The following is a 23000-nucleotide window of genomic DNA, read 5'->3' as shown; positions in this document are numbered from 1 at the left end:
CCAGGACCCGGATATGGGTCCCTCATTGTTGTTCCTGGCAGGAGCCAAAGGAAGGAATCTAGCCACTAAACCAGCAGATATGACCACATGCCACCTCCCCCCTCGCTGCCCACACCCCCACCCCACCCTACCTCCACCCAGGGACCCAGGTGCTCAGCTTCCTGCTCCCCAGCTGTCTCCCTCAGAGACCCCACCCTTCCAGGACCAAACTTTCCAGAAGGCGTCCAGGGAGTGGCCAGGAGCCGTCCTCACTTCCTTCTTGGAACCCAGGCATCCAGAATCACCATCCCTCCTTCCCAGGCCTTCACGGTTTCCCATTTCATCTGGCCCTAAGGATGGCAGCCTCCTCCAGGAAGTTGGCATCATCTGCCTGGCACGTGGCCCAAGGTGTGGCCTGAGGGGACCAGAAACTCCACTATATAGCCCTGCCACAGGGCTGGCCCTGCAGCTCCAGGGACCTGCAGGTGAGAAGGGCTGGGGTCCCCTTTGGAAGTGGAACAGCAGGTCCCCTACTCTTGCTCCTGGCTTTAGGCCTCCTCATCCTACCCCTAGACCCACAAGACAGCCAACTCCCCACCCTGTCCCTGGCTACTGCCCTCCCCACCCGACCTCCAGACCCACTGGACAGCCAGCCTCCCCTATACACACACTGGTCCTTGGATCCATACCCCCGGTCCAATCTGCCTGACTTCTTTCCCCACCTCAGCCTTCATGGTCCCAGGTGGTCCTTGTCATGAGAGTGGGCCCTTCTGCCGAGGACAGTCTCCAGCAGAGGCAGTGACTCAGCCTCCTATGATCCCTTCTCTTTTCCTACTGCAGCCATGGGTGCCCTGTGGAGCTGGTGGATACTCTGGGCTGGAGCAACCCTCCTGTGGGGTAAGTCAGACCAAGACCCTCTCCATGTCCTTGTTCCAATCTGGGGAACTCTGCCTGGGTCCACGCCTTCCATGTGTGCCTCCTCCACATGTCACCCCAGGCTAGCTGAGGCAGGAGAGAGGCCCTTAGGCTCTGCAGAGGGATGTGGTAGAATTCACCGATTCTCACCCTTTTCTGGATGGGAGCACTGGTGAAAACCTCAGTCCCCAAACTCAAGTGTGCACAAACTGTCTTGGTTTTCTGCAACTCAACTAAGGTTTTGACTCTGAGCCTCATTCTGCTGAGTTGATGGAAAATTTCACGGAAGTCGTTTTTGGAGGGTGTCGTCCCCAATTCTCCCAGGGATGTGTCCGGAAGTAAAATTTTAGCCAAAGTACTGGGGTGAGGATGGGATATGAGGGCCCTCTAGTCACCAGTCAGCATCCATCTAGGCTACTTTTGAAATGTCCATTTTCCCTGATCCCCTGGCCCCCTGGGATATCCTTCAAGATCCCCTTTATATGGAAGGTGGTCATTACATAGTCCCCGCCCCCTCCCACTCTCTTCAAGATTCCTTAGACCTCTCTCTCTCTCTTCTCAGCTCCAGGGATGCTCTTCCTAGTTGGGGGTGGTCAGAAGCCTTCACTACCATCTATTTCTAGGAGACAATTCATCCACCCTTCCATAATCCCCTTCTTCTCTTTATCCCCTTTTCACAAACCCCCAAGTCCCATTATTATTGTTGTTGTTGTTATTATTATTATTATTATTATTTGAGATGGAGTTTCGCTCTTGTTGCCTAGACTGGAGTGCGATGGTGCAATCTCAGCTAATTGCAACCTCCACCTCCTGGGTTGAAGTGATTCTCCTGCCTCAGCCTCCCTGGTTGCTGGGATTACAGGCGCCCCACGCCACCATGTCCGGCTCATTTTGTATTTTTAGTAGAGATGGAAATTCACCATGTTGGTCAGTCTGGTCATGAACTCCTGACCTCAAGTGATCCACCCACCTTGGCCTCCCAAAGTGCTGGGATTACAGGCGAGAGCCACCGCGTCTGGTCCCTAGAAGTCCTATTAAGATAAAAATCAGCTGGGTGCAATGGGTCACGCCTGTAATCCCAGCGCTTCAGGAGGCTGAGGCAGGAGGATCACTTGAGCCCAGGAGTTCAAGACCAGCTTGGGCAACAAAGTGAGACCCTGCCTCTAGAAAAAATTTAAAAAAAAATGAGCCAGGCACATAGTGCGTGTCTGTGGTCCCAGCTATACTGGAAGCTGAGACAGGAGGATCGCTTGAGCCCAGGAGGTTGAGGCTGCAGTGTGTTGTGTTTAAGCCACTGCACTCCAGTTTGCAAAAAGATGAAAATCATGCATACACCAGCAGCAGAGTACATTCACCTTGAGCCCCAAAGTGCTTTAAAACAATTGTGGGTTGGAGATTTCACATGAAAATTCAGATAGCCAGTTTCTCTTTAAAAACAGAAAGAACATCCAGGCGTGGTGGCTCACGCCTGTAATCCCAGCACTCTGGGAGACCGAGGCAGGTGGATCACCTGAGGTCAGGAATTTGAGACCAGACTGGCCAACATGGTGAAACCATGTCTTTACTAAAAATACAGAAATTAGCCGGGCATGGAAACCAGGAGGCGGAGGTTGCAGTGAGCCGCGATCGTGCCACTGCACTCCAGCCTGGGTGACAGAGTGAGACTCCATCTCAAAGGGGGGAAAAGAAAGAAAAAATACAAAAGTTAGCTGTGCATGGTGGCGCATGCCTGTAGTCCCAGTACTCAGGAGGCTGAGGCAGTAGAATCACTCGAACCTGAGAGGCAGAGGTTCTGGAGAGCCGAGATCACGCTACTGCACTCTAGCCTGGGTGACAGAGCGAGACTCCGTCTCAAAAGAAAAAGAAAAAAGAAAAACAGAAAGGTCTTACAATTTAAAAAAGCTCACATTCTTTCATTATAACAGTTGAAAGCTAGTTCCAACAACCCACTTTATTTTTTTTTACTAGTTTATATATTTTTTAAATTTTTAATTTTTATGGGTACATAGTAGTTGTCTGCATTTATGGAGTACCTGTGATATTTTGATACAGGCATACAGTGTGTAATGATAAAATCAGGGTAACTAGGGCATCCGTCACCTCAAGCATTTGTCATTTCTTTGTGTTAGGAACATTCCAATTCCACTCTCAGTTATTTTAAAATATACCATAAATTATTCTCAATAATAGTCATCCTGTTCCGCTACCAAATACTGGATTTTATCCATTTTATCTAACTGTTTAACTGTATTTTTGTTTCCATTAACCATATCTGCTTATTCCCCACTCCCCACTATCCTTTCCAGCCTCTGGTAACCATCATTTTCACTCTCTATTTCTTTTTTCTTTTTCTTTTTTGTGAGCAACAGGGCTGTTTATTTCACCTGGGTGCAGGCGGGCTGAGTCCGAAAAGAGAGTCAACAAAGGGTGGTGGGATTATCATTGGTTCTTATAGGTTTTGGGATAGGTGGTGAAGTTAAGAGCAATGTTTTGGGGGCAGGGGGTGAAGCTCACCAAGTACATTCTCAAGGGTGGGGAGAATTACAAAGAAACTTCTTAAGGGTGGGGAAGATTATAAAGAACCTTCTTAAGGGTGGGGGAGATTACAAAGTACATTGATCAGTTAGGGCAGGGCAGAAACAAATCACCATGGTGGAATGTCATGAGTTAAGCTATTTTCACTTCTGTGGATCTTCAGTTGCTTCAGGCCATCTGGATGTACACATACAGGTCGCTGGGGATATGATGGCTTAGCTTGGGCTCGGAGTCCTAACATTCTTGTCTTCTTACATTAATAAGAAAAATAAAACAAAATAGTGGTAAAGTGTTGTGGCAGCGAAAATTTTTGGGGGTGGTATGGAGAGATAATGGGCGATGTTTCTCAGGGCTGCTTCGAGCAGGATTAGGGGCAGCATGGGAACCTACAGTGGGAGAGATTCAACTGAAGAAAGATTTTGGGGTAAGGGGTGATATTGTGGGGTTGTTAGAAGGAGCATTTGTCATATAGAATTATTGGTGATGGCCTGGATGCGGTTTTGTATGAATTGAGAAACTAAATGAAAGATACAAGGTCCGAATAAAAGGAGAAAAACAGGTATTAAAGGACTAAGAATTGGGAGGACCCAGGATGTCCAATTAGAGAGTGTCCAAGGGGTTCAACGCTATTGTTTGCTTGGTTGGCGAGTTTTTGGGCTCTATCCTTGAGTTTTTTATGTTGTCATATACCAGGTCAGATTGATTTAGGTAAAAACAACATTCTTCATTTAAAAATATACAGAGTCCCCCCGGCTTTCTTTTTAGCAATGAGTAAAGTCCGGGCCTCCTCGAATTTGGAGGAAAGAGAAATGCAAAGCTAGCGATTGTTTGTTAAAGAAGGATTAGAGATGGCTAGGAGAGAGTGAGATTGATAGTGTGGTGGAGATAGCTGGGGAGAGGTAGAGAGTAGCATAAGAATGGGAACGAGAATAAGAGTAAGTATAAAAGTAAAGAATAGGACTTCATCAGGGTGAAAGTATTGGAGTGTACTGAAGATCTTCTATCCACTTAAAGAGAGACTTAAGGGTGGAAGTTTGAGGTAAAACCAGGAGCCACTGAATACCAAGAGCCTGAGAAACTGCTTAGGTGATTTGACTCGTAAAAGCTGGTCCATTATCGGACTGTATAGAGGTGGGAAGGCCAAACTGAGGAATTATGTCTGACAGAAGGGAAGAAATGACCATGATGGACTTCTCAGACCCTGTGGGAAAGGGCTCTACCCATCCAGTGAAAGTGTCTACCTAGACCAAGAGGTATTTTAGTTTCCTGACTAAAATGGCATGTGAGTAAAGTCAATTTGCCAGTCCTAGGCAGGGTCAAGTCCCCGAGCTTGATGTGTAGGGAAGGGCGGGGGCCTGAACAATCCCTGAGGAGTAGTAGAATAGCAGATGGAACACTGAGAAGTGATTTCCTTAAGGATAGATTTCCACAATGGAAAGGAAATAAGAGGGTCTAAGAGACGGGCTAGCAGCTTGTAACCTACATGGAAGAGGTTATGAAATGACGATAGAATAGAATGGGCCTGTGAGGCTGGAAGGAGATATTTTCCTTGGTCTAAGAACCATTTGCCTTGTGTGGGAAGAGATTGATAGGTGGAAGTTTCAGTCGGGGAGTAGGTAGGAGTGATGAGATGAGGAGAAAAACTGGCTATGAGGGACAGAAGTTGGAAAGCTAGCTGCTTTTTTAGCTACCTTATCAGCATAAGTGTTGTCCTGAGTGACGGGATCTGATGCCTTTTGATGGCCCTTGCAGTGAATGACTTCAGCTTCCTTTGGAAGTAAAGCGGCCTTGAGAAGAGTTTTTATTAAAGAGGGATTAATGATGGAGGACCCTTGTGTAGTGAGGAAACCTTTCAGCTCATAAAACAGCATGGTGGTGCAGGATATGGGGTCAGTATAAATATTGACTCGTAGTCCCTTTACAAGAGTGAGGGCCCAAATTAAGGCAATGAGTTTGGCTTGCTGAGAGGTAGTGGAGGGGGTCAGAGCAGTAGCCTCAATGATAGATGTAGAAGATACTATAGCATAGCCTGCCTTTGCTGGTGAGTGGCGATTAGGCCTGGGGGAACTGCCATCAATAAACCAAGTGTGATCAGGGTGAGGAACAGGAAAGAAGGAACTATGGGGAAATGGAGTGAATGTCAGGTGGATCAGAGAGATACAGTCATGGGGGTCAGGTGTGGTATCCGGAATAATGTGGGAGGCCGGATTGAAGTCTGGGCCAGGAACAATGGTAATTGTGTGAGACTCAACAAAGAGTGAGTATAGCTGAAGGAGCCAGGGAGCAGAAAGTATATGCGTCAGGTGTGAGGAAGAAAATAGATTTTGGGAATTATGAGAGCTGTAGGGAATGAGTTGAGCATAGTTTGTGATTTTGAGGGCCTCTAAAACTATTAGGGCGGCGGCAGCCACTGCACAGAGACATGATGGCCAGCCTAAAACAGTAAGGTCAAGTTATTTGGACAAAAAGGCTACAGGGCGCGGTCCCGGTCCTTGTGTAAGAATTCCAACTATGGCCGGGCGCGGTGGCTCAAGCCTGTAATCCCAGCACTTTGGGAGGCCGAGACGGGCGGATCACGAGGTCAGGAGATCGAGAGACGATCCCGGCTAACACGGTGAAACCCCGTCTCTACTAAAAAAAAAAATACAAAAAAATAGCCGGGCGAGGTGGCGGGCGCCTGTAGTCCCAGTGGCGGGCGCCTGTAGTCCCAGCTACTCGGGAGGCTGAGCCAGGAGAATGGCGTAAACCCGGGAGGCGGAGCTTGCAGTGAGCTGAGATCCGGCCACTGCACTCCAGCCTGGGTGACAGAGCAAGACTCCGTCTCAAAAAAAAAAAAAAAAAAAAAAAAAAGAATTCCGACTGCACAGCCCTGCACTTCAGCTGTGTGTAATGAAAAGGGTTGGGATGAGTCAGGGAGAGCTAGTGTGGGGACAGTCTCTAAAGCTGTCTTCAAGGAACGGAAAGAGGAGTGGGGAAAGGATTTAGGATCTATGGGGTCAGCTAGGTTTCCTTTTGTGAGTTTATATAATGGTTTCGTTAAGATTGCAAAACTAGGTATCCAAAGGCGGAAGTACCTAACCATGCCTAGGAAGGAAAGGAGTTGTTTTGTAGAAGGGGTTTGGGTTTGGGAGATTAGCCATTCATGATCAGCAGGGAGAGCACATGTGTTTTCATAAAGAATTATGCTGAGATAGGTAACAGATGAGGAAGAAATTTGGGCTTGACTGAAGTAATGGGGGCTGTCTGTGAAGCCTTGCGGCAGTACAGCCCAGGTAATTTGCTGAGCCTGATGGGTGTCAGAATCAGTCTAAGTGAAAGCGAAGAGAGGCTGGGATGAAGGGTGCAAGGAATAGTAAAGAAAGCATGTTTGAGATCCAGAAGAGAATAATGGGTTATGGAGGGGTTGCGGAGGCAGCTATCGAGGATAGGAGAGTATATGACTTTGGCACCATGGGGTGGATAGGTAAGACAATTTGGTTGATAAGGTACAGATCCTGAACTAACCTGTAAGCCTTGTCTGGTTTTTGGACAGGTAAAATGGGGGAATTGTAAGGAGAGTTTATAGGCTTTAAAAGGCCATGCTGTAACAGGCAAGTGATAACAGGCTTTAATCCTTTTAAAGTGTGCTGTGGGATGGGATATTGGTGTTGAACAGGGTAAGGGTGATTAGCTTTTAATGGGATGGTAAGGGGTGCATCATTTGTCACCAAGGAGGGAGTAGAGGTATCCTATACTTGTGGATTAAGGTGGGGAGATACAAGGAGAGGATGTGAAGGAGGCTTTGAACTGGGGCAAAAGGTGGCAATGAGGTGTGGCTGTAGCCCAGGAATAGTTAGGGAAGCAGATAATTTAGTTAAAATGTCTCAACCTAATAAGGGAACTGGGCAGGTGGGGATAACTAGAAAGGACTGAATAAAAGAACGTTGTCCAAGTTGGCACCAGAGAGGGGGAGTTTTAAGAGGTTTAGAAGCCTGGCCGTCAATACCCACAACAGTTATGGAGGCAAAGGAAACAGGCCCTTGAAAAGAAGGTAATGTGGAGTGGGTAGCCTCTGTATTAATTAAGAAGGGGACAGACTTACCCTCCACTGTAAGAGGTACCGAAAGCATCTGTGATGATCCTGTAGGCTTCCGAGGCAATCGGGCAGTGTCAGTCTTCAGCTGCTAAGCGGAGAAGATCTGAGGAGTCAGTCAGAGCCTTGGGCCAGCTGGACAGCCCAGTTTCCAGTGGGGTCCCGCACAGATGGGACACGGCTTAGGAGGAATCCCGGGCTGCAGACATTCCTTGGCCCAGTGGCCAGATTTCTAGCACTTGAAGCAAGATCCTGGGGGAGGAGGTCCTGAAGGAATGCCTGACCGCTGTGGCTTAGGTGTTTTGAAGTTTTTGTGTGCTGGAGATATGGCTGGGGTTTCTCTCACAGCAGAGGCAAGTAATTGCAACTCTTCTCTACTATTGTACACCTTGAAGGCGAGGTTAATTAAGTCCTGTTGTGGGGTTTGAGGGCCAGAATTTAATTTTTGGAGCTTTTTCTAATGTCAGGAGCTGATTGGGTGATAAAATGCATATTAAGAATAAGGCAGCCTTCTGGCCCCTCTGGGTCGAGGGCGGTAAAGCTGCTAAGCGGGCCATGAACTGGGCTGGGTTCTTTACCTTGGGTAGTTTCTTTAAGTTTGTCATAATTAACAGCTTTGTAAAGCCTTTCAACTGCCTTTTTAAGCCCTTCAACTAGGCAGGAAACCACGTAATCTCGCGTAGCTATACCTGGGGAATTGGCCTGATAGTTCCATTGGGGATCTCCTCGGGGAACTGCTCTAATGCCTTCCTAGAGGTCTGGCTCATGAAGCTGGCAGTTGTCAGCATGAGATTGGGCTAGAGAAAAAGCTCTTTCCGGTTCATCTGGGGAGAGGGTAGAAGTTAGGATGACATTTAAGTCACTCCAGGTTAAACTGTAGGACAGAGTTAGATATCGGAATTCCTGTATATATTTAGTGGGGTCTGATGAGAAAGAGTCTAAACGCTAGCTGATTTGGGAAAGGTCTGATAGAGAAAAAGGCCCTGTACCCTGACTATACCTTCAGCTCCAGCCGCCTCTCTAAGAGGAAATTGTTGGGTAGGTGGAGGAGGGCTAGTCGCTGAACGAAACTTGTAAACCAGACCGGGTGTGAGGAGGGGAGGTGATAGAAAGATTATAGGGTGGGGGAGCAGAGGCTGAGGAAGAATTGGGACCTGACTCGACCTGGCAAGGAGCAGCCTGGAGAAAAGGGGAGAGGTCAGATGAGTCTGTAGAAAAGAAGGATTCAAAGGACTCGGAGCTTGGGGTGGAGACTGAAGGAACAGACAGGAGAGAAAGAAGAAAGAAGAAAGAAGAAATATTTGGGACAAGTTGCATTGGGAGCAGAGACTAGGGAGGAACCAATGTGTAAAAGAATGCCTGGACGTCAGGTACTTCAGACCATTTGCCCATTTTTCGACAAAAATTACCTAGATCTCGTAGGATGGAGAAATCAAAAGTGCCGTTTTCTGGCCATTTAAAACCATTGTTGAGTTTGTATTGGGGCCAAGCGGTGTTGTAGAAGAAAATAAGACGCTTAGATTTTAGGTCAGGCGAGAGTTGAAGAGGTTTTAAGTTCTTGAGAACACAGGCTAAGGGAGAAGAAGGAGGAATGGAGGGTGGAAGTTTGCCCATAGTGAAGGAGGCAAGTTTAAAGAGAAGGGTAGAGACACGGAGAAGGGGGTGGGGAGCAGCCCTGGGCTGCAACGTGGGTGAGCAGCCAAAGCAGGTGTCCCCGCAGTTGACTTGCCACCAAGGGAACGTGGGTAAATGATCAAGGCAGGCATCCCCACGATCAGACACCAATGGAAAGTGGGTGAATAATCAGAGAGGCATCCCCGCAATGATTAAATACAAAGGGAAGGCTGCCTTCCGGAGTCTGTGACCGGCAGCGGAGTTTTGGGGCCACGGATAAAATGTGTCTCCTTTGTCTCTACCAGAAAATGAAAGGAATTGAAATTAAGAGAAGAAAGAGATTGAAGGGTGGCGCCAAGATTGAAAGGAGAAAGAGGTTGAGGGATAGTGAGAGAGGCTGGAGAAGAGAGTAAAAAGAGGCCGCTTACCCGATTTAAAATCGGTGAGATGTTCCTTGAAATGGTTGGTCTGAGGACCCGAGGTCGTAGGTGGATCTCTTCACGGAGAGAGGATGAGGACAGCGGACTAGTCTCCCGAAGGAGTCCCGCTGACCGGGGTCTTCAGCACCAAATGTTTCACGTGTCCGTGTGAAGAGACTACCAAACAGGCTTTGTGTGAGCAACAAGGCTGTTTATTTCACCTGGGTGCAGGCGGGCTGAGTCCGAAAAGAGAGTCAGCCTTCACTCTCTATTTCTATGAGTTCATCAGTTAAAATTTTTAAACTCCCATACATGAGTGAGAACATGTGAAATTTGTCTTTCTGCACTGGCTTATTTCCTCCAGTTCCATCCATGTTGTTGCAAATGACAGAATCTCATTCCTTTTTTTTTTTGTTTTTTTTTTTTTTTTTGAGACCGAGTCTCACGCTGTCACCCAGGCTGGAGTACAGTGGTGCTTTCTCGGCTCACTGCAACCTCCGCCTCCCAGGTTCAAGCGATTCTCGTGCCTCAGCCTCCCGAGTAGCTGGGATTACAGGTACATGCCACCATTCCTGGCTAATTTTTGTATTTTTAGTAGAGACAGGGTTTCACCATGTTGGCCAGGCTGCTCTCGAACTCCTTACCTCAAGTGATCCACCTGCCTCGGCCTCCCAAAGTGCTGGGATTATAGGTGTGAGCCACTGTGCGGGGTGATCTCATTCTTTTTTTTTTTTTTTTTTGAGACGGAGTCTCGCTTTGTCGCCCAGGCTGGAGTGCAGTGGCCGGATCTCAGCTCACTGCAAGCTCCGCCTCCCGGGTTCATGCCATTCTCCTGCCTCAGCCTCCCGAGTAGCTGGGACTACAGGCGCCCGCCACCTCGCCCGGCTAGTTTTTTGTATTTTTAGTAGAGACGGGGTTTCACCATATTAGCCAGGATGGTCTCGATCTCCTGACCTCGTGATCTGCCCGTCTCGGCCTCCCAAAGTGCTGGGATTACAGGCTTGAGCCACCGCGCCCGGCCAAGGCTACTGATTTTTGTATGTTGATATTGTATCCTGCAAATTTAGTGAATTTATCAGTTCTAATAGCTTTTTGATGGAGTCTTTAGGTTTTTTTTTTAAATATAAGATTATATCATCTGCAAACAAGGATAATTTGACTTCTTTTTTGTTTGTTTTGTTTTTACAATTTGAATGTCTTTATTTCTTTCTCTTGTCTAATTGCTTTAGCTCGATGGGTTGTAAATATTTTCTCCCATTCTGTCCATTGTGTCTTCACTTTGTGGATTGTTTCCTTTGCTGAGCAGAAGCTTTTTAGGTTGATGTGATCCCATTTGTCCATTTTTCTTTGGTTGCCTGTGCTTTTGATGTATTACTCAATAAATTTTTGCCCAGACCAATGAACTGGAGAGTTTCCCAAATGTCTTCTTGTAGTAGTTTCATAGTCTGAGGTCTTAGATTTAAGTCTTTAATCCATTCTGATTTGATTGTTGTATATGGTGAGAGATAGGGGTCTAGTTTCACTCTTCTGCATATGGATATACAGTTTCCCCAGCACCATTTATTGAAGATAAATCCTCAGCTTCCCGAGTAGCTGGGATTACAGGTACATGCCACCTTTATTTTATTGAAGATAAATGGTGCTGGGAAAACTGGATATCTCACAGTGTATGTTCTTGGGATCTTTGTCAAAAATGAATTCACTGTAGGTGGGTAGATTTGTTTCTGTGTTCTATATTCTTTTCCACTGGTCCATGTGTTTGTTCTTATGCCAGTACCACACTGTTTTGGTTACTATAGTTTTGTAGTATAATGTGAAGTCAGGTAATGTGATTCCTCCAGTTTTGTTCTTTATGCTCAGGATGGCGTTGGCTATTCTGGGTATTTCGTGTTTCCACATAAATTTTGGGATTAGTCTTCTAGTTCTGTGAAGAATGTCACTGGTATTTTTATAGGGATTGCACTGAATCTGTAGATTGCTTTGGGTAGTCTGGACATTTTAACAATATTGCGCCTTCCAATCCATGAACATGGAATATCTTTCCATTTTTTTTGGTGTGTGTCTTCTTCCATTTCTTTCATTACTGTTGTATAGTTTTCATTGTAGAGATCTTTCATTTCTTTGGTTTATTCCTAGGTGTTTTATTTTATTTGTAGCTATCATAAATGGGATTACTTTCCTTTTTTTTTTTTCAGATTGTTTGCTGTTAGCATATAGAAATGCTACTGATTTTTGTATGTTGATTTTGTATCCTGCAAGTTTAGTGAATTTGTTTATCAGTTCTAATAGCTTCTTGATGAATGTGTTTCTCTTTTTCTTTTCTTTTCTTTTTTTTTTTTTTGATACGGAGTTTTGCTCTTGTTGCCCAGGCTGGAGTGCAATGGTGCAATCTCGGCTCACCGCTATCTCCGCCTCCCAGGTTCAAGTGATTCTCCTGCCTCAACCTCCTGAGTAGCTGAGATTACAGGTGTCTGCCACCATGCCAGGCTAATTTTTTTTTTTTTTTTGTATTTTTAATAGAGACAGGTTTCACCATGTTGGCTAGGATGGTCTCAATCTCTTTTTTTTTTTTTTTTTTTTTGAGACGGAGTCTCGCTCTGTCGCCCAGCCCAGGCTGGAGTGCAGTGGCGCGATCTCGGCTCACTGCAAGCTCCGCCTCCCGGGTTCACGCCATTCTCCTGCCTCAGCCTCCCGAGTAGCTGGGACTACAGGCGCCCACAACCGCGCCCGGCTAATTTTTTGTATTTTTAGTAGAGACGGGGTTTCACCGTGGTCTCGATCTCCTGACCTTGTGATCCGCCCGCCTCGGCCTCCCAAAGTGCTGGGATTACAGGCGTGAGCCACCGCGCCCGGCCTCAATCTCTTAACCTCTTGATCTGCCCACCTCGGCCTCCCAAAGTGCTGGGATTATAGGCTTGAGCCACTGTACCTGGACAAGGTTGTTTTTTGTTTTGTTTTGTTTTGTTTTGAGACAGAGTCTTGCTGTGTCATTCAGGCTGGAGTGCGGTGGCATGATCTCGGCTCACCGCCATCTCCGCCTCCCAGGTTCAAGCGATTCTCCTGCCTCAGCCTACCGAGTAGCTGGGACAATAGGCGCGTGCAACTACACCCAGCTAATTTTTGTATTTTTTTAGTAGAGACTGGGTTTCACCATGTTGGCCAGGCTGGTCTTGAACTCCTGACCTCAGGTGATCCGCCCACCTCGGCCTCCTAAAGTGCTGGGATTATAGGCGTGAGCCACCAAGCCCAGTTGTCTTTAGGTTTTTCTAAATATAAGATTATATCATCTGCAAACAAAGATAATTTGACCTCTCTTTTTCCAGTTTGGATACCCTTTATTTTTTTCTATTGTCTAAGAGGTTTAGCTAGGACTAACAATAATATGTTGAAGAACAGTGGTGAAAGTGGACATCCTTGTTGTGTTCCAGATCTTGGAGCAAAGGCTTTCGGTTTTTCCCCATTCAGTATGATACCAGCTGTCGGTCTGTTGTACATGGCTTTCACCATGTTGGGGTGTGTTTCTTCCATATCCACTTTCTTGAGAATTTTTATCATGAAAGGATGTTAAATTTTATCAAATGCTTTTCTGGCTCAATTGAAATGATCATATAGTTTTTGTCCTTTATTCTGTTGATAAGATGTATCACACTGATTGATTTGCATAAGCAACAACCCACTTTAGATGGTGTAGGAGTGCTCCAGTTCCACAGTCGCCCCTCCGGGACTGTTCCACACATTTATATTTCTTGCCTGGCCCCATCAGCATTTGAGTTTGAGGGCCCTGTCTAAGGTGTTTAGATTTTTTAAAAACAAAAGCCAGCAAGGCTTGTAGACGAATGCTGCATGAATCAGAAGAAAGGAAAGCAAAGCGGGAAAGAAAAGCCCAAGTTAATATTTCAACATGTTTCTGGGTGTAGAGCAAAAGGTGAGGAGGATTGGATAAGTGGACTCACAACTGTATTTTCTCAACCAGGATTGACCCAGGAGGCTTCAGTGGAACTCAAGAACACTGGCAGGAACGAATTCCTCACAGCCTTCCTGCAGAACTATCAGCTGGCCTACAGCAAGGCCTACCCCCGCCTCCTTATCTCCAGTCTGTCAGAGAGCCCTGCTTCTGTCTTCATCCTCAGCCAGGCAGACAAAACCTCACACAACGTCACAGTGAGGCCCGGGGAGTCAGTCATGGTCAACATGAGTGCCAAGGCTGAGATGATAGGCAGCAAGATCTTCCAGCACGCGGTGGTGATCCACTCTGACCATGCTATCTCTGTGCAGGCACTAAATGCCAAGCCCGACACAGCGGAGCTGACACTGCTGCGGCCCATCCAGGCCCTGGGCACCGAGTACTTTGTGCTCACACCCCCCGGCACCTCAGCCAGGAATGTCAAGGAGTTTGCTGTGGTGGCCGGTGCCACAGGTGCCTCGGTCAGTGTCACGCTGAAGGGGTCAGTGACATTCAATGGCAAGTTCTATCCAGCTGGCGATGTCCTAAGTGTGACTCTAGAGCCCTACAATGTGGCCCAGCTGCAGAGCTCACTGGATCTCTCGGGGTCAAAGGTCACAGCTAGTAGCCCCGTGGCTGTCCTCTCTGGCCACAGCTGTGCCCAGAAACATACGACCTGTAACCATGTGGTCGAGCAGCTGCTACCCACATCTGCCTGGGGCACCCACTATGTAGTACCCACGCTGGCCTCCCAGTCCCGCTATGATTTGGCCTTTGTCATGGCCAGCCAGACCACAAAGCTGACCTATAACCATGGGGGTATCACTGGCTCCCGTGGGCTCCAGGCAGGTGATGTGGTAGAGTTTGAGGTTCGGCCATCCCGGCCACTCTACCTGTCTGCAAATGTGGGCATCCAGGTCCTGCTGTTTGGCACAGGTGCCATAAGGAATGAAGTGACTTATGACCCCTACCTGGTCCTGATCCCAGATGTGGCGGCCTACTGCCCTGCCTATGTGGTCAAGAGTGTACCAGGCTCTGAGGGCGTGGCCCTGGTGGTGGCACAGACAAAGGCTATCAGCGGGCTGACCATAGATGGGCATGCAGTGGGGGCCAAGCTCACCTGGGCGGCTGTGCCAGGCAGTGAGTTCTCGTATGCTGAAGTGGAGCTCGGCACGGCTGACACGATCCACACGGCGGAGGCCACCACCAACTTCGGGCTGCTCACCTTTGGGCTGGCCAAAGCTACAGGCTACGCAACAGCAGCTGATTGCGGTCGGAGTGAGTGATGGGAAATATCCCCTGGTCCTGTCCACCTGGTGACCGTTTTCCACCCACCTGCTCCTCTGTGGCTTTCGGGATCCTGGTTGTCCTCCCCTCACTTCCCTTCTCCGCAACATCCTTCCATTTTCTGTCCTTAAAAAAATCCCTTAGCTCAGCCAGGCGCCGTGGCTCACGCCTGTAATCCCAGCACTTTGGGAGGCCGAGGCAGGCGGATCACGAGGTCAGGAGATCGAGACCATCTTGGCTAACACAGTGAAACCCCTTCTCTACTAAAAATACAAAAAATACAAAAAAATTTGCTGGGCGTGGTAGCGGGCTCCTGTAGTCCCAGCTACTAGAGAGGCTGAGGCAGGAGAATGGTGTGACCCCGGGAGGCGGAGCTTGCAGTGAGCCGAGATTGGGCCACTGCACTCAGCCTGGGAGACAGAGTGAGACTCCCTCTCAAAAAATATAAATAAATAAATAAATAAATAAATAAATAAATAATCCCTTAGCTTTTTTTGACCCTGGAGGGAAGGTAGGGAAGAGGGGAAAAGGGGGAGAGAAAAACACAAAATAACATTTTAGGCAGGGCGCGGTGGCTCAAGCCTGTAATCTCAGCACTTTGGGAGGCCGAGACGGGCGGATCACGAGGTCAGGAGATCAAGACCATCCTGGCTAACCCGGTGAAACCCCGTCTCTAGTAAAAAATACAAAAAAATAGCCAGACGAGGTGGCGAGCGTCTGTAGTCCCAGCTACTCGGGAGGCTGAGCCAGGAGAATGGCGTAAAAACCCGGGAGGCGGAGCTTACAGTGAGCCGAGATCTGGCCACTGCACTCCAGTCTCAGCGACAGAGCGAGACTCCGTCTCAAAAAACAAACAAACAAACAAACAACATTTTAATGACTGTTTCTGCCTTTTCTTACTTAACTGCCTTCCCTTCTTCTAGGCTGCTCTGTGTTAAACTAGAGAATCAGAAAACCTGGGACTTTCAGAGAGGGCTGAGCAACTCTCTCCCTGTGGGGTTCCAGACCTTGGTTTCCCCACCTTTAAAATGGGCAAAACTGGGCAGTTGTGAGCGAATTGCTCAAGCTTTCCAGGCAAAGTGGACTCCAGGATGCCTCCCTCTGAGGCCTGAGGCAGGCTTCTTCCTTCTTCCCTCCTCCTCCTCCTCCTCCCCTCCTTCTTCTCCTTCTCCTCCACCTCCCCCTTCCTTCTCCTCCACCTCCCCGCTCCTTCTCCTCCTCCTCCCCCTCCTCCTCCTCTCCTCTCCTCCTTCTCCCCTCCTTCTTCCCTCTCCTCCCCTCTCCTCCCCTCTCCTCCCCCCTCCTCCTCCCCCTCCTCCTCCCCCCTCCTCCTCCCCCCTCCTCCCCCCTCCTCCCCCCTCCTCCTCCCCCTCCTCCTCCCCCTCCTCCTCTCCTCTCCTCCTCTCCTCCTTCTCCCCTCTCCTCCCCCTCCTCCCCTCTCCTACCCCCTCCTCCTCCCCCTCCTCCTCTTCCTCCTCCCCCTCCTCCTCCCCCTCCTCCTCCCCCTCCTCCTCTTCCTCCTCTTCCTCCTCCCCCTCCTCCTCCCCCTCCTCCTCCCCTCTCCCCCCTCCTCCCCCCTCCTCCTCCCTCCTCCTCCCTCCTCCTCCCCCCTCCTTCTCCACCTCCTCCTTCCTCTCTTCCTCTTCTCCCTCTTCCTTCTCCTCCCCCTCCCCTCTCTTTCTCCCCCTCCCCTCTTCCCCTCCCCCTCTTTTCCCCCTCTCCCCTTCCCCCTCCTCCCTCCCCTTCCCTTCCTCTTCCCTCCTCCTCCTCCTCCTTCTTCTTCTTCCTCCTTCTTTCTTCTTCTTTCTTCTTCTTCTTCCTCTTCTTCTTTCTTCTTCCTTCTTCCTTTTTTTGTGAGACAGAGTCTGCCTCTGTCACCCAGGCTGGAGTGCGGTGGTGCCATCTCAGCTCACTGCAGCCTCTGCCTCCTGGGTTCAAGCGATTCTCCTGCCTCGGCCTCTCAAGTAGCTGGGATTACAGGCATGTGCCACCACGCTCTGCTAATTTTTGTATTTTTAATGGAGATGGGGTTTCACCATGTTGGGCAGGCTGGTCTGGAACCCCTGACCTCAAGTGATCCGCCCGCTTCGGTCTCCCAAAGTGCTGGAATTTCCAACCCCGCAGACACTTCTGATTCTCTCTTTTCACTGTTCCCTACCCTCCCCAGCTGTGGTGTCCCCAGCGAAGCCCTCCTGCGAAGGCGTGCAGTGCGCAGCTGGGCAGCGCTGCCAGGTGGCAGGCGGGAAGGCCAAGTGTGTGGCGGAGTCCACCGCTGTCTGTCGCGCCCAGGGCGACCCCCATTACACCACCTTCGACGGCCGTCGCTACGACATGATGGGCACCTGTTCGTACACGATGGTGGAGCTGTGCGGCGACGACGAGACCCTGCCTGCCTTCAGCGTGGAGGCCAAGAACGAGCACCGGGGAAGCCGCCGCGTCTCCTACGTGGGCCTCGTCACTGTGCATGCCTACAGCCACTCCGTGTCGCTGACCCGCGGGGAAGTTGGCTTCGTCCTAGTGAGTACCCGGAGGCTTCTGGGGGTTAACATCCATGAGCTGCGGGTCCGAAAGCGGAGGCAAAGCCCAACTGGCCAACCTCAACCCAGGGTGCCGAGAAATGGGCCATGGAGTTGGAGGGTGGAGAGGGGGATTTGAAAATCAGTAGCAGGACCTTAGAACCCTGCCCTCCAGTCATCCCACATCTGGAAATTTTAAGGATATTCAGAGACAGGATTCGGGGAAAAAATAACGCCAACATGGTTTATAATAGCATAAAACAAAAGCAAACGAAGAAAAAATTCTGTCCTAGTTAGAAAGGAAATTAAATATCCAACAATGAGGGATTTATATTGACCAAATAACTAAATTTAATGAGCACCTGCTGTGGACCAGATATGTTTCTTAGGAATTTTCTCATCTTAATGCATTTAATGCTCACAAACTCTGTGCAGCAGGCGTTATTATTATGAGCATGTTCAGACTGGGAAACAGGTTGAGATAGGCTAGTGACTTCCCGAGGCCTCAGAGCTAGTAAGAATTGGAGCTAAGGGCACAGGCATGCAGGCTCTGGAGTCCCTGTTCTTAATCTCTCAGCTGTCCTGACTCTGGTAAATGCATTTCTACTCAGTTCATATGAATAACAGCAGCCTAGCGCAATTACTTCCTTTTTTCTCGCAGTGTTTTTTTTTTTTTTTTTTTGAGACGGAGTCTCGCTCTGTCGCCCAGGCTGGAGTGCAGTGGCCGGATCTCAGCTCACTGCAAGCTCCGCCTCCCGGGTTTACGCCATTCTCCTGGCTCAGCCTCCCGAGTAGCTGGGACTACAGGCGCCTGCCACCACGCCCGGCTAGTTTTTTGTATTTTGTTTTTAGTAGAGACAGGGTTTCACCGTGTTAGCCAGGATGGTCTCGATTTCCTGACCTCGTGATCCGCCTGTCTCGGCCTCCCAAAGTGCTGGGATTACAGGCTTGAGCCACCGCACCCGGCCTCGCCATGTTATTATGAAAATGTTAAAATGTCCACAGTTGAAATTCTTATACGGTGAATGCTCACATGCCAATCACCTAGATTTTTCTTTCTTTCTTCTTTAATTTTTTCTTTTTCTTTCTTTCTTTTTTTTCTTTTTTTTTTTTTTTGAGACAGAGTCTTGCTCTGTCACCCAGGATGGAGTGCAGTGTTAGGTTCAGGTTCAAGCGATTCTCCTGCCTCAGCCTCCCAAGTAGCTGGGATGACAGGCATGTGCCACCATGCCCAGCTAATTTTTGTATTTTTGTAGAGAAGGGTTTCACCATGTTGACCAGGCTGATCTGGAACTCCTGGCCTCAACTGATCCACCTGCCTCAGCCTCCCAAAGTGCTGGGATTACAGGTGCCAATCATCTAGATTCTAAACACTGTACTCTTCTTGATTGATCACACACTGATCCATCGGTTCCTCCCTCTGTCCATTCCACAATCTCTCTTATTTTTTATGCACTTCAAAGTTCCACACATCAGTACATATCACCCAAAAGACTTCACCATGTCATTAACTAGAATACAATATTTTCACACTTCTTTTGGCTGATTTTGGAGATGAAATTTATATATAATAAAAATCACAAATCTTAACTATATAGTTCACCTTTGGCAAATGTGTAACCAAATTGCCCATTAAGATATATAATATTTTCATCACCTGGGGAAATTCCCTCATGTGCCTTACCAAACAGTCCCCAACCTATCCCTAGAGATGATCACAGTTCTGATTTTTTTTTTTCCAGCATAGATTAGTTTTGCTGTTCAATAACTTCAGGGCTGGGCGCAGTGGCTCATGCCTATAATACCAGCACTTTGGGAGGCCTAGGCAGGTGGATCATTTGAGATCAGGAGTTAGAGACCAACCTTGCCAACATGGCAAAACCCTATCTCTAGTAAGAGTACAAAAATTAGCTGGGAGTGGTGGCACATGCCTGTAATTCCAGCTACTTGGGAAGCTGAGGCAGGAGAATCGCTTGAACCTAGGAGGCGGAGGTTTTAGTGAGCCAAGATTGCGCCACTGCACTCAAGCCTGGGTGACAGAGTGAGACTCTGTCTCAAAAAATATATACATAGAGAGAGAGAGAGAGAAAGAAAGAGAGTATATATTTTTGCATATATATACATATATACACACAAGTATACATATATGTGTGTATATATGTTGTATTCTCTACTTTGCTTTTTGCACTTAGCAATACATTCTGGAACAGTTTCTCTATCAATGCAGAGGGAGCCTTTTTTGTGGGTTGATTTATTTTTTATTATCTTTTTATTTTTATTTATTTTTTTAAAATTATACTTTAAATTCTAGGGTACATGTGCGCAACGTGCAGGTTTGTTACATATGTATACATGTGCCATGTTGGTGTGCTTTTTTTTAACATCTGCACAATTCTTTATATATATATGAACACCATAGTTCATTCAACCAGTCCCCTGTGGATGGACACATTGTTCACTATTACAAACAATACGGCAATGAATATTTTTTTGATATATATATATCAAAAAAAAAAAAAAAGAAAGTAGGTGTTCTTCAGTCCTGGAAGCGTTGAACGCAAGTTCAAGTGGACTTCAGATCCCTTGAAATTATATACAGAATTTTGTACCTCTCTCTGAAAAACTACTTTATATTTTATTTTATTTTATTTTTGAGACGGAGTCTCGCTCTGTTGCCCAGGCTGGAGTGCAGTGGCATGATCTCGGCTCACTGCAACCTCCGCCTCCCGGGTTCAAGTGATTCTCCTGCCTCAGCCTCCCGAGTAGCTGGGACTACAGGCACATGCCACCAAGCCCGGCTAATTTTTTTGTATTATTAGTAGAGCCGGGGTTTCATTGTGTTAGCCAGGATGGTCTTGATCTCCTGACCTTGTGATCTGCCCACCTCGGCCTCCCAAAGTGTTGGGATTACAGGCAGGAGCCACCGTACCCGGCCTTACTTTTTTCTTTGTCAGATCCTCACAGACGTCAGTGACTTGACAAAGCCGTCAGGTGTAGAGCTACTGTCAGAATCATAGTAGGATACTCACAAGACATTGTTAGGAGAGGGGTTAATGAAATAGTGACTTCAGCATGGTCCTTTTTTTTAAGTGTAAATATATCTTAAGGTAGGAAAAAACTCAACAGGATCTATACATTTGTATGTGTGTGCCTACAGGGTGATTTTCCTTTTCTCATTTTTGCTCATGTGCATTTTCTGTTTTCTGTAATGAACGAATATTATTTGTGTCATTTAAAAATGGGAGACCCTATCTCTACCAAAAAAAATAATAATAATAACTGGATGTGGTGGCGCCTGTCTGTGGTCCCAGCTACTTGGGAGGCTGAGGCAGGAAGATGGCTTGAGCCCAGGAGGTCGAGGCTGCAGTGAGCTGTGATGCTGCTACTACACTCCAGGCTGGGTGACAGAGCAAAACTGTCTAAAAAAAATACATAAATAAAAAAATAGAAAAATTAAAATGGAGATCACTGGACTTAGAGGAGAGACAGATTTGAGCAGCCATTCTGGACTGAGAGCTCTGAGCATGGGTCCATGGCTATCTCCATCACTGCAGTGTCTAAAGCACCAGCTGGCACAGAGCAGGCCATGCAGTGGGACTCACAGAGGCTTTGCTGGGAACCGGAATGAGTGAATGCTCTGTCTTCCCTCTGGGCCATTGCTCGTGCTGTCCTCTCTCCTGTGGCTCCTTTTTTCATATTCCATCCTCTTGGCTAAGACTTTCTCCACTTCAAGTCACAGCTCTGGCACAGCTCAGAGAATGTGTAAGGAAAGAGTAAGAAAGCGATGCCCAGGCTGGGTGCGGTGGCTCACACCTATAATCCTAGCACTTTGGGAGGCTGAGGTGGGAGGATTGCTTGAGCCAGGAGCTCCAGACCAGCGTGGACAACATAGTGAGACCCCATCTCTCATTTAAATTTTTTAAAATTAATTTAAAAAATGAAAGTCTGGGCACAGTGGCTCATGCCTGTAATCACAACACTTTGGAAGGCTGAGGGGTGGGGGATTTCAGGGGCAGATCACTTGTGGTCAGGAGTTCAAGACCAGTCTGGCCAACATGGTGAAACCCCATCTCTACTAAAAATACAAAAATTAGCTGGGCGTGGTGGCAGGCATCTGTAATCCCAGGTTGGGGAATCACTTGAACTTGGGAGGCAGAGGTTGCAGTGAGCCAAGATCGTGCCACTGCAGCCCAGCCTTGGTGACAGAGCAAGATTCCATCTCAAAAAAAAAAAAAAAAAAAAAAGATGCCCCAGGGCACAGAGAGACATAGTTTTTATCTCTTGGTTCTTAGTCAGATTTTAGGCTTCTATAACACCAGAGCCTGGGAGGCTTACAAACAACACAACCTTGTCTCTCACAGTTCTGGAGGCTGGAAGTCCAAGATGAGGTCACCAGCACTGCCAGGTGAGGGTGAGGGTGCTCCTCCAGACTGCAAATGGCCTACTTGTCCCTGTGTCCTCACACAGTGGAAAGAGGACCGGAGAGCTCTCTGAGGCCTCTGTCATAAGGGCACTAATCCCATTCGTGAGGGTGCCACCCTCATGACCTAATCACCTCCCAAAGGCCTCCCCCAACTCTTAATACCATCATGTTGGGTGTTAAGATTTCAACATATGGGCTTTGCAGGAGACACAGATATTGAGTCCATAACACCAAGCCAGATGGACTGGCAAGGATCTCTGTCCACTCAGGACATTTGAATGGGAATATCCTACTCCCTCCCGGTTTTCCTGGCGCTCTCTCTCTTACTGGTCCTTTAAGACTCAGCACAATTATTCTTTCCTCTGGGAAGCCTTCCCTGACCAGCAAGGTTAAATCTGGCCATTTATCTAGGTTTTCAGTCTCCTATCTCCCCACTATCCCAGCTCTGAACCCTCAGCCTGTACCTTCCCTATCCCATCCCTGACCTGTCCGCCTGGGCCTTTCTGATCCTGGCCTTGACTTTTCTACCTATGCTTCTCCCACCTCTGCCCTGACCCCTCTGAGCTCCCACTGTCTGGTGATGAGTCTTTTTCTCCCAGTGGACTGGGAGACCCATGAGGGTAGGGCCTGGGGCTATCGCTGTTAACTTCGTATTTCCAGGATCTCCCAGCCCAAGGCCAGGCACAGAGTGAGTTCCCAGTGAATGTTTATTAAATGCAGCAGTGACTTAATTCACTTTGTGAGTGCCTGTGATTCCACCAGGCCCTGTTCTATGCATTGGGGATAAAGCAGTGATCAAAGCAGACCCAAACCCCTGTCTTTGTGGAGCTGCCATTCTGATGGAGTGAGACAGATGATAAACATGGTCAATTTGTGAAGTATACTTTAGAAGGCCAGATGCTATAGAAAAAAAAAGGAAAGCAGGGAAGGAGGTTATGGAGTAGGGAGAGGCTGCCATTTTTTTTTTTTTTTTTTTTTTTTTGACAGAGTCTCACTCTGTTTGGCATGATCTTGGCTCATTGCAGCCTCCACCTCCTGAGTTAAATCAATTCTCTTGCCTCAGCCACTTGAGTAGCTGGGATTACAGGCATGCCCCACCACACCCAGCTAATTTTTGTACTTTTAGTAGAGACAGGGTTTCGCCAATGTTGACCAGGCTGGTCTCAAACTCCTGACATCAAGTGATCCACCCACCTCAGCCTTCCAAAGTGCTGGGATTACAGGCATGAGTCACTGCACCTGGCCCAAGACTGCCATTTAAAATGGATTGTAGGCTGGGTCCCGTGGGTCATGCCTG

At 47.9% G+C, this 23000-nt stretch overlaps 1 protein-coding gene across 1 annotated transcript in view; it reads left to right on the top strand.

The window, feature by feature from the left end:
* Positions 1-444: 444 nt before the first annotated feature.
* FCGBP (Fc gamma binding protein) overlaps positions 445-23000 on the top strand; it is a 95216-nt gene continuing 72660 nt past the window's right edge. The window contains exons 1-4 of the mRNA XM_028838934.2: positions 445-464; positions 820-876; positions 13508-14755; positions 16932-17281. Of these exons, the coding sequence (XP_028694767.2) occupies positions 822-876; positions 13508-14755; positions 16932-17281 (1653 nt within the window). The 5' untranslated portion in view covers positions 445-464; positions 820-821. The remainder of the gene's footprint in view (positions 465-819; positions 877-13507; positions 14756-16931; positions 17282-23000) is intronic.

The sequence above is a fragment of the Macaca mulatta genome, chromosome 19 (assembly GCF_049350105.2).
Source record: "Macaca mulatta isolate MMU2019108-1 chromosome 19, T2T-MMU8v2.0, whole genome shotgun sequence".
Classification (NCBI taxonomy): Eukaryota; Metazoa; Chordata; class Mammalia; order Primates; family Cercopithecidae; genus Macaca; species Macaca mulatta.
This window is presented reverse-complemented; position numbering and strand designations above follow the sequence as displayed.